At 40.3% G+C, this 11,047-nt stretch overlaps 1 protein-coding gene across 1 annotated transcript in view; it reads right to left on the reverse strand.

Moving 5' to 3' along the window:
• Positions 1-11,047, reverse strand: part of SH3BGRL (SH3 domain binding glutamate rich protein like) — a 47,355-nt gene that overhangs the window by 7,011 nt on the left and 29,297 nt on the right. The window contains exon 2 of the mRNA XM_006028326.3: positions 3,233-3,418. Coding sequence (XP_006028388.1) covers positions 3,233-3,418 — 186 coding nt within the window. The remainder of the gene's footprint in view (positions 1-3,232; positions 3,419-11,047) is intronic.

An 11,047-nucleotide genomic window follows, 5' to 3' on the forward strand; every position in this document is an offset into this window, starting at 1 on the left:
AATCTGATAAAGATACCAAAGGAAGGATGTACACTTAAGGTTTTCTTTTCCCTCAAGTTGAATTCAACTTGATTGGGAGATCCTAATCTAATTTTATTCGTCTTTGATAAGACTTTCTGAAGCAGTACAATACTGCTTTCTGGAATTTCTGTCCCAGCTGAACTTCCTTTACATGCAAAAACAAAATGACATCTACTCTAGGACCCAAGTAGTTTCATTATCTCCCATTAACTTCACTGAAAGTACTCAGCACCTTGCAGGGTTAAAACCCTATATCGGTGGTTCTCAACTTTTTTGGACTCAAGGCATCCCTCAATAACTTCTGTGAATTAAGTGGCACTCTTGTTTCAAAAATTAATTTATATATTACAATGGTTACCTCCCTGCAGAGAGACTGGGCAGCAGGGGTGAGGAATCATCCAGGCAGAGGCAAGCCCGAGCCTGTGATTATCTACTTATCTCTTCACACCTCCTCACACCTAGGGGCACACCTCAAAAGATCTGACATACCCTGGCTGAGAATCACTGTTCTATAGAAACAATTATGTGGACTGGTGAAAAATCTGCTTGTCTGCCACCTGACCCATTCAATATCAGACTGACAGGCTGTGAGGAATGCATAATGCCCCATGAAATGACATACTGCTTTGCTCCTGAATTACTGCATTCATATACACTGCAGCTGGAGACTACATCAACAAATGCTCCTGAAAAACTCACTAAAATTATCCAAAGGATAATCTTACACGTAGTTGGTTTGCATACACTCACTACAAAATTAAAGACCTCATTGAAAGGACAGTGCTCTCTGGCTGCTTCACTGTAGCCCAGTAGGTAAAGATATTTGAAACAATTTTCCTTTGAGAACACAGGGCACAATGCTATCAGGTCCCTCAGAACAAGATGACAATGCCCTACATATCCTGAAGCAAAAGCAAGTTCAGAGTTCCCTCAACCTCAAACACACACACGTCCAGCGACTGTATACACATGCATCTATTTAGTAAATACTGTAGAACTCCAGTACAGAGCCCAAAGCCCCATGACTAAGTGGGTCCCCTCTTTGCCCTCTGGACTCTCTAATTTAGAACCGCCACAGCCTGTTGCCTCATATAAAGCAATGTGAGAGAACAAAAAAGTGGCAGGATGCCACCAGCGATTCAGGATTCAGTAATTAAAAGGTTCAAGGGAGGGATTAGGCTTGTTGTGGCCTGGAAATCAAATCTCCCATTCTCTTAAAGGGGAAGTGGAGTTTTTTTGTTGTTTTTTTGGTTTTTTTGCTTTTCCTTTCCTGCAGCAGTCCATGTAGTCGCTAATCACATTTTCTCCCCTGATGTTCTGGCCTCTCCCTCTCTTTTTCATGCCACATGCAGCAAATTTATCCAGTTCTTTGCTCAAAGATTCTAGCAACTAAAGAGCCAAGTGTACTCAGCATGGTACCGTCCTTGTACAGTCCCCAAAGCTCAAGTATGAAAAGCCTACAAGCGCAGATAAAACATCCCCAAATCTGGCCATTTTTCAGAGGACAGTAAAACTGATTTTAAAAGCCTTTGCTTTTCCAACAAATTACAACAAAACGCAGCAAGCAAGCCCTACCAAAGCAGGCAGTAGTTAAGAAAGAGAGCTTGCTCTAGCTGTAGTTCTAAGCCCATCATATATTACCTCTGTATGAAACTATCATACTATAATCATTGGTGCATTAGAAATACTTGCGATGAGTACACCTCCCAGCATAGCTGCATGCATGCAGTTTTCTTCACTTCCTGCCCTGCACTACCATGAAATGTTATACTTTGGTGGACAGCTGCAACACTACAGCAGGAAGCTGGCTACATTTAATTGATAAAGGATATTGGCACAGTAATGTGCCCACCAAAGCAAATGCTATGTAGTACTGTGGGAAGGCAGGCAGGCAATACTAGATATAAATGAATGTCAGTTTCACTTTTGCCAAAGAAGTACTCTCTAAGAGAGATGTTCGCATAGAAACCTGCATATATTTATTAACATTTCCTTCCCAACAAACAGTCCTAGTCATAACAGAAGGTAGTTAAGCTATATGTGAGGGACATTGGGTGCAATGGCTTACATGTACACCTCCCTTAAAATACTGAAAATGTAGCCACTTGTGACTGAGTTGCAAAGCAAACCCTCTTGCTCCTGGTGGCAAGGCAGCATGTCAGCCACTCACTATACAAATAACATGCTCCAGAGTGATTCAGGTTTGGATTAAAAGAAAAACAAACTGCAGTTCAAAGCCCAGGTGCACTTGAGAAGTTTATGAAAGAAGTCTGGAAAGAAAGAGCCTGCTCTGTATGTTTTTAGTCCGTATGTTCGTCAGTCTTCCACACACATTAAGTCATCAATAATAAAAAGTTCACACTTATGAATAAATTCACACCTTTTAGAGTATGTGGCCTGCTGAGCAGTGATGTGCACCATTAGTGTAGAACAACATACTTCAGAAAAAGCATTCAAAATAGTCAACAACTAAATCAACATTATATTTACTACCTGATTTTTAAATCTATACACAGGAATAGACAGACCACAATTGCCTTGGATTTTGTAAACAGAACCCAGAAAAGCTAAACCCAAGAAAGCTTTTACCTCCGAGTTCAAGAAAGCTCATGTGCTGACATGGCAAAAGTCATTCTATTTGAGCATTTCCTTTGAAAGTTGAATGACAGACAGACTTAGTCCATATGGGAAGAATCTCTCATCTACAGAAAATCCCATTTGGAAGGGATGTCACAGCACTGCAAGATTCTGTATTTGCAAAGTGCATCTCCAGAGCTTTTTAAAATTATTTTAAATATCTACAGTTTAAAATTATTGTTTTTTATAGAAAAAAAAAATCAAGATAAAAGGAACAGTAGGAAAAAAAATAAATACTCCTGTTGGCTACTAGGCAGTGTTCTCTAGTAGACAGGCTAATGGTTTTTAGATAGCAAAAAACCCATGGGCTCTAGCCCCACTATAATGGAAGAAATGCAATGTGCAAAAATAAATATTATTAAAGACTCCACAGGGCAAGAGGAAATATATAATAGCTCTTCTGCGTTAATACTATACAAACTTAAAAGCTTCATTATAAGCATTCTTCTTTTCTGTTGCAAATAGGACAGCTAAAACAGAGTGCAGTGCAGAAACTGTTCTGGTAAGCTGCAAAAATTGAGACAGAAAAATGCAGAACAAGGAAGCAAAGGAGATCATTCAAACCCTTTCCTACCCCCAGATATCGGCTATCATTGAACAGTCGCGGTGGTAATGGGTTTCCACTTGCTGGTCGGCTATCTTCTGGGACATTCTCTCTCATCCATTTCCGGTTCTCCTCGTTGGCTGCAATATCTTTCTCTTCAAATTCAATCTTGTTTGCTTCCAAGAAACCTAACACATCTTGCTGCTGTTTTTTAATCTACAATAAAAGAGTAAAAAGAAAACTAGTCAGTGATCAAGCAGGTTTTTCTGCCTCTGACATTCTATGCATACAAGTCCAATGTTGCAGGCAACTTGGTGCTGTTGAATAACCTTTAAAAATTCGTGTTCACTTTCTCCAGCAAAAACATTACCCCATGGCACCTTCCTCACTCCCCCTTTCAGATTACTTTTTGTAAGCGTTAGGAACAAGCCGGAACAATACCCTCGGAGAGCCGAGTCCTCCATAGAAAAGCCCAGGTATGTGAAACAGCTGTGCAAACATCTTCCCAGTGCCCCACTAATATGCAACAGACCCTAAATTAGAGGGCTGGCTTCTAATGGGGGGGGGAAAACAGGGGGAGATATTGTTCTTCTGGGTGTCCCAAAGTTTAGCATACTCTAGACTGCCATATAGGGTTGCTAATCTTGTATGGATAGAAGTTTTACTGCAATTGACAGTCAAGACTCTCTCCTTTGGTTCAAGTAAAGAAATAAGAGAGAAGCTTCTATCCCCTGATTTTAGGATTCCAATTTCTTTGCTGAAATGGCATGCCTTCAAAATGCTGCTACACGAGTAAGCACCAGCACATTACAGATCCTTCTGCAGAATGAAAGCATGGAATTTGCATTTCCCCCCTTACTCCCTTCAAAACAAATGGAGTCCCACAAAAACAACAGAAACAATGGGGCACACATCTCTCCAGGGCTGAAAGCAGGAGTCACAATAGCTCATTATTCCAAAGGAGAGAGGAATCTAAAAGCTAAGTGGATATTTGTATTGTATCCTACACACAACATGTGTTTGACTTGACAGAGAAGATTACTAGAATGTAAATCAATGAGCTGCTCTCAGAGGGCCACAAGCTCAGAAAATTCAGAACCCTTCTTCCTGCTAGGTTTCAAAAGTTTGAGAATCAAGGTATGTGCTGCACTATCATAGAATGCAAAGCAATTTAACAATCTTGGCCTGTAGCAAACAGCTGCGGTCTAGCAAGCTTGACCAAGCCCTATGCTTGTTATGCCAAGGGTTGAGTTTCTATCAAAAGGAATCACTCAGTTTGGCCCCCCATATGATTGACATGACTCATTCTTTTAAAAAGTAGCATTCATACAAGTAGCAAGCATCCATGTTCAAGGACACAACCAAAATATTCCCTCAGGCTCCTGAGCAACGGAAGAACAGATTCTTAAAGCATGGACTAATATACCAAAAAGTATTTTTTAAACTGGGACTTAAGACTGAAACTTTCTCCATTGATGTTTTTGTTAACAATTTCTCTCCAAAAACCAAAGGGTAGGAAACCATCTTGCAGAACCGGTGCCTGTATTTTTTTAAAACAATTATTCATGTAACTGTAACTAACTACAATAAAATCTGCTAGGGAACAGTTTTAAGTTGCTGGCTTAACACCCCAAAATTTTTTTTAAAACCCCTAAATATATCACACTCCAGAACTTGCTAGATTAATAGGTTTCAATCTCAGAAGGAAGGCTTCAGACAAACAATGACCACTTGGCTTAATGTATTTCAGGGAGGGGAGAAGGGGAGGGAGAGAGTCTATCAGGGGAGACGTTATAAAGAGGTCCTGTTCAGTAGGTGTTAAGAAAGAAGACTGATCCCATGGAAATTTTCATAAGAACAGGGATGTTAGGTCAAATTTTCTTGGACAAACTCTTTTCCCACTGCTGTTGTGCAATGCACTAGTTGGCCAAGTGTTCTAGAGTTGGCTGCATTTAAGATATGCTCAAGGTATCATCAGCAAGTTGCTTCCTGAGGCTTTACAATGAGAGGTGATACACATGACACAGGGTAACGTCCTAGCTCTACTCATTTCCATAAAAGTTGTTCCACTGAATTCACTGAGACCAAAGACTTCACCTAATGGTTGTTTATCATCATTCCTCAGATATTCCACAAATACCCTTAAGTCGAAGAAATCTTACACCCACATCCTCAGGCAACAGAAGTAGTCCCATAATGTTGGCAGGGAAGGGGGATTACTGACTTGCACTTCCTTGCACAATTATATCTTCTGTGTTTTGTAATCTACTCCCTAGAGCTGGGCTTTTTATTCCACCTCCTTCCCTCTCCCCCTGCTCTTTATAGCCCATTCACATCTAATCCAGTGTCCCTATTGTGCTTACCCATGACACCAATGGGAAAACAGGGATCTTCACTGCCATGACTACAGGAAAGTTGGATTTAATTAGTCATACATGAAACATTAGCTTCCTGAGGCAGACTTGTTGTTTATGTTCTGACTTTCTTCTTCCTGACTTCACCAGAAGGAAGGATCTTGTTTGCAAGAATACATAAAGTTCCAAACAAACAACAGGATTCAAGTTCCCCCTTTGCAGACAAACCAGCTAACATCCTGGATTTAACCCAATTAGTGCACCCTGACAAAAGCAGCTGTTGATACAGATGTTGCATTACTTCTAATTCAGGTCAGATAACTACTCTCCAAGCAGTCTTTCCATATATAGACAAGTAAAAACACTCAAACAAGCAGATATGAGGTCAGTGGTCAGGCATATGAGCTCCAAATAAGGTAGCTGAGCTCCCTGGCTTGCGAGACCTTTAAAACGAAAGCAACAGCCACGAGCTAACTGCTAGATCCCAGATCGGACTATTAGGCCATTTACATTAACAGCAGAATTAAGTACATTTTGTAGATCATGTTGGGGAGTTTGAGTCAAGGAAAGCACAGTGGGTCAAATTTCTGATGTATTTAAAGAATAAGCTGCTATTGACACAAAGTTAAGATGACAAGAAAAAAAATAAGTCATAGGGCTTGGCTGTATGAACCCTCATCTAAATAGTTTTTAAAGCATCTATTTGCTCATTCCTTAGTGGTCTCTTTGGAGCCATTAAAGCTAATTGTGCATCAATCAGAATACAGTTATTCCATGTCAAACTAGATACCACCTAAGAAAAACCAACAATTTCGGAAGTCACCTAGAGATCACAAGAGAGCTTAGTATTTATTAAGGGATATAACACTGTAACTTAAAAATGCTCCCTTGATTTCAGTGAAAGTGTTGCTTGTGTGGAATCTGCATGATCCAAAGCAGTAAGTATGGGGCATGGTAAGAATTTCAATGCAAGAAATTTCTAAACTGGATTAAAATATGGACAGGAGAGTAAGAACAGGAGGATGAAAATTATCTAATGAAGAACAATAATTGCTAAAAATAAATAAATAAAAAGGACAGGTTAAGGCCAGGCAGAGGAAGCAGCTCACATTACAGGCTAAACTTAAGATCATTTTCCAACCAGCTCCCATCTGCCACGAAAAGATAATTTCACGGCTCTTAACAGCAGGGCTTACAGTAGGAATAGTGGGGGAAGATAGTTTTCACAGTCGTATCATAAAGCCTTCATTTCGAAAAGATGCATTTTCCCCTATAAATAGTTCCTAAAGAGAACTCTGACAACGTTCCAAGTTCAAACAGCACTAAGATAGAAGAGAAGCCTTCATAACTATGTATTGTAAAATGAGTGAAGATTGCCTTATGCACTGCCCTGGCCAAGGGAAAAACAGGGCTATCATTTCTTTAATGAGATTGTCCATATACTCAGGCATTTCCCATTTGCAAAAAAAGATCTAGCCATCTTCCATTAGGTTCAGTTGCTTAATCTGCCATAAACTCAAATATAAACAGTCTAACATGAAGGGAGTAACTTAAGATCTCCTAGGGGAAAAAAAAATAAAAATCACAAAGCTACTAGCTTATCCTTTTTCCAATCTATTAAAATCTACCTCTGCCACAATGCCAACAAATCTCTGCCATCTGGTAGTCATTAAGATGTTGGCCTCCTGTGACTACTAATTTATGCAAATGTGCCACTCTCTTACAAGACAAGAGAATCTCCTTAAGCAGAAAAATCAGGCTGCTCAAATGCATGTGTTCTGTGCTATATGCTCTAGTGAAACGGACCTTCCAGGCAACACGAAGACAACTAGCCTTTGAATGAACCACTGCAGAAAACTGCTTGCAGTCTGGTGCAGAACATAAGCAATGAGGAGGAAGCTCTTTGGCTGCATCTGCTGGATGATGGACAACAGCCTGCTCTTAGGTCTGGTGAAGGGCAGCAGAGCAAGCAGCAAACCATGCAGGAAGCATCTGTGCAACAGAGAATGGTATACCATTCTCTCAAGACTGTATGCCAAACAAGACACAGCATAGTGAAGAGCTAGGTAACACCACATGTCTGGCCCCTGTAGTTATCAAAATATGAAACAGAGCCACCAGAGTATGAAACAGAGGAAGGAAAGCCTGGTGGGGCTGGGGAGAGAACTGTTCCTCTGCTCCCCCTGGTACCTAAAGAGTTGGTCCATTTACCCACTCAAATGTTTTGTCATAATTTAAAAACTGTGGTCTCCATGGGGCAGAGACTCTTTGCTTAATTCTTTTGTACAACCCCGTGTATAAAAACTGGAGCCCGATTCCTGAGTGGAGCCACTGTTATTTACATTAAGCACCAAAGACATCCAACTGACCTGTAGGTCACAGAAAGTCCCAACTTGGAGAGGTGCCAAGTTCCTAGAATTCCCACCAACATCAATGAACCATTCCCAGCTGAACTGTGATGTCAGTGAGACTGGTACAAAATCTTGCAGGGCCAGACTCTTACGTTTGTCATGTAACTAGCAAAGGAGATTTTGTTCAAAGTATGGATGCACCTATAGAGACAGATGTATCCATTTCCTTTTCTATTGCCTCACTGCTCTCCTGCTTCCCCATGGTCTCTTGTTTTCTACACTGACTGTAACCTTTTTAACGCAGGAACTTTCCACTTTCCTAGGGTGCCTGACTCAATGGGGTTAGGCCATGACTGCAGTTCCTAGAACCAATGCAGTGAAAAAGTATATTTATTTATTGGGCTAGGCCAGGCATGGGGCAAAGAGAATCAAAGGGCTGTGTTCTCAGCTCTGCTCCCAATCATCCCTGTAGAGTTGGAAGGCAATCCCATCTCCAAGGCAGCTGACTCAAAGGCTCCTCTCCTTAAAAGTAATTTTAGCATGCAATTGATGCTAGAGGTTGGTACTAACTGGAAGCAATGCACAGTAGCACAGGTCTCTGAAAAACAATTTGTTTTATTTCTTTGGTCAGAAAGATCAATTTCTTCTTTTCACTTTCTATAGCAAACCTTCCCATCTTAGTAATGCATGCAGTTACACAACTACATGAATGCCAGCCTACCCTGTTCCTGCAAAAGATGGGAGCAATTGCTGGGCATAGTTCTTGCAGTGCTGCCAGCTCTTGTGATTTATCATGATTTCTATATGTGCTTTTTAGAAAGTTTCTCTACCTCAGGCACTCATCTCTACAGTGATTAAAGTACCTAGATACAGGAATATCCTCCTACTGTGATCCCAGTTTTTCATTAATTAAAATGACCACAGTCTCTCACTGATTTCAGCAAAAGAGCCCAGTGGCCCTTAATGACCGTGACAGTTCTTCCTCTGTGCGTGGCCCAGGTAAGAGCCTTGTAAACTGTGAAAGTGCACCATGTTAGAAAATAAATCGGAAATGAGCAACCACCCTTAGAAAAAGCAGCTGCTGTAAAGCAGCCTTACTTCTTGGGCACTCCAAGAAAAACTGAGGCACCTAACGTCACAGCTTTAAGCTTGTGACAGTAGCACACACAAGAGCTGTAAAAGTTTAGTTGATCAGAGTTAAAAACCTACTAACGAGTTTAAACATGGAAGTCCTTGTCTACCAAGTGCTACATCATATTTTGTGCATCATGTTGCACTAATTAACATTTTGAATGCAAGATTTTCCCAGTATATGCAATCCTGGAGCACACATGGGAATGTGAACTGAATGGTAGGGACAAGAGAGCTGGATGCAATATGATGGCTGTAAAAACACCAAGTAGAGTAGGAAATTAAAAAGGTGCCTCAAATGTGGGCAAAACCTGGGAGACTGGCCACAGAGGAGATTTTGGGTGGGGGGGGGGGGGGCGGGAGACACGACAGACAGGACATGAATGTAAGCAAAACTTAAAGAAGAGGGATGACTGAGCTGGTAAAGGGGCATAAGTAGGGGGCAGGAGCAGACACACATGGAGCAGGCATGGACATAGGAAGCAGGCTGGAGACGGACTGAAATTAGAATGAAGTTAGGGGAATAATGACAATAAGTAAAATCCATCTCTGAGTAGCCAGGATGGAGGCCTGCCTTTGTGGATGTTTGTTCCTGGATAAATATGAAGTCTAAAATAATCATACATAAAATGGGGGCAAGGATATTTCCCTGAAGACTTGGAAAATCCACAGGGAAAACAAGTGGTTTATTATGTTGTTTCCTAAAACCTGACAAGACTCCTGGACAGATGGAGCATACTGCTCTCACAAAAGACCATTTTATAGCTAGCACTTCCTGTTACTGGTAGCTTTACTTTCCTTGTTTCCTCAGTCTTACAATACCATCACTGCATCTTTCCAGTGAGACACTTATTCTGCAGAATATCTAGAATTACAAGGCAGGAGAAACGTTATACTTGTTGCTGACATTCCTAAGGTAATGCTGAAAAAAGCTTTTAACAACATAAATCAATTTCCCATTGATTTCTTGTGGTGTCCCTTCTACAGAGGGAAATATCCTTGTAGTAGATCATTTTTTAAGTATCTGCATATTAAACCAAATAAGTTTACCATAAGATTGGAATGTATTAATGCAACTTTTGGCTTTGACAATGTTATAACCTGCGCACTCAACCCTCCCTACCCAACTGTCCAGAGGAGTCATGCAAGTCTTAGGAGCCTTAGGAATATGAAGGGCCTTTAATTACAATGCTGCAAGATGACCTGTGTAAGTTTGAAAGAAAGGGAAAGTGTTTAGTTTTTGAAATATTTTAGTATTTTATTGTGATATTTTCAAAACAAACAAGACAGCTTTTATACTTTATTTTTCATTTTAAAAAATCTACATTTAAAACAAAGGCTATACAAAAAGGCTAAATACCTTTTGTATAACACTGTTTACCCAAAAGTGAAACACTTTGTATTTAAATGTTTCAATACAAAAAATTGTGGTGGTTGTTTTATAAAAAAAAATTAAAAAAAAAAAAAAAATCATCCTTCTCTCGCCCACCACATTTTCAGTTAAACCACTAAAACAAAAAATAATCCAGTACCTACCCAGGTTTTCTAGACAAGACTTCTTACAAAACGGATTTATTTGCAATTTAATTATATTTGCATGCCAGGGTTTGCCTGAAGTATTTGCTGTAGAGAAGTGTTTCCATTTGAAAGAACCGTACCTACCAGTAGATTTTAAAAGAGTTGGAAAAAACCAACAATGCTGCCAATACTTTAATAAAATCCTTTCACAAAAGTCTTCCCTTAATGGGTGATGAAGGACATGTGCTAGCAGGGAGGGAAGGCAAGGAACTGGAAACAGTATAAAACTGATTAGGATCGCTGAATTCTTGGTAAGCTTTACACCACTGTAGCTGCAGTTGTGGCTGCCAGAAAACCATGACTGTGAAGGAACTCCAGACCAATACAGCAAAAGGATGATTCTGCAGAATGTGTTTAGCACATAGAAAAAAAAATGGATTACAGTTTTCTCCAGGGAATTACACTGGCCATGGAAAACTGAACCATTCCTG

The sequence above is a fragment of the Alligator sinensis genome, unplaced genomic scaffold (genome assembly GCF_000455745.1).
Source record: "Alligator sinensis unplaced genomic scaffold, ASM45574v1 scaffold294_1, whole genome shotgun sequence".
Lineage (NCBI taxonomy): Eukaryota > Metazoa > Chordata > Crocodylia > Alligatoridae > Alligator > Alligator sinensis.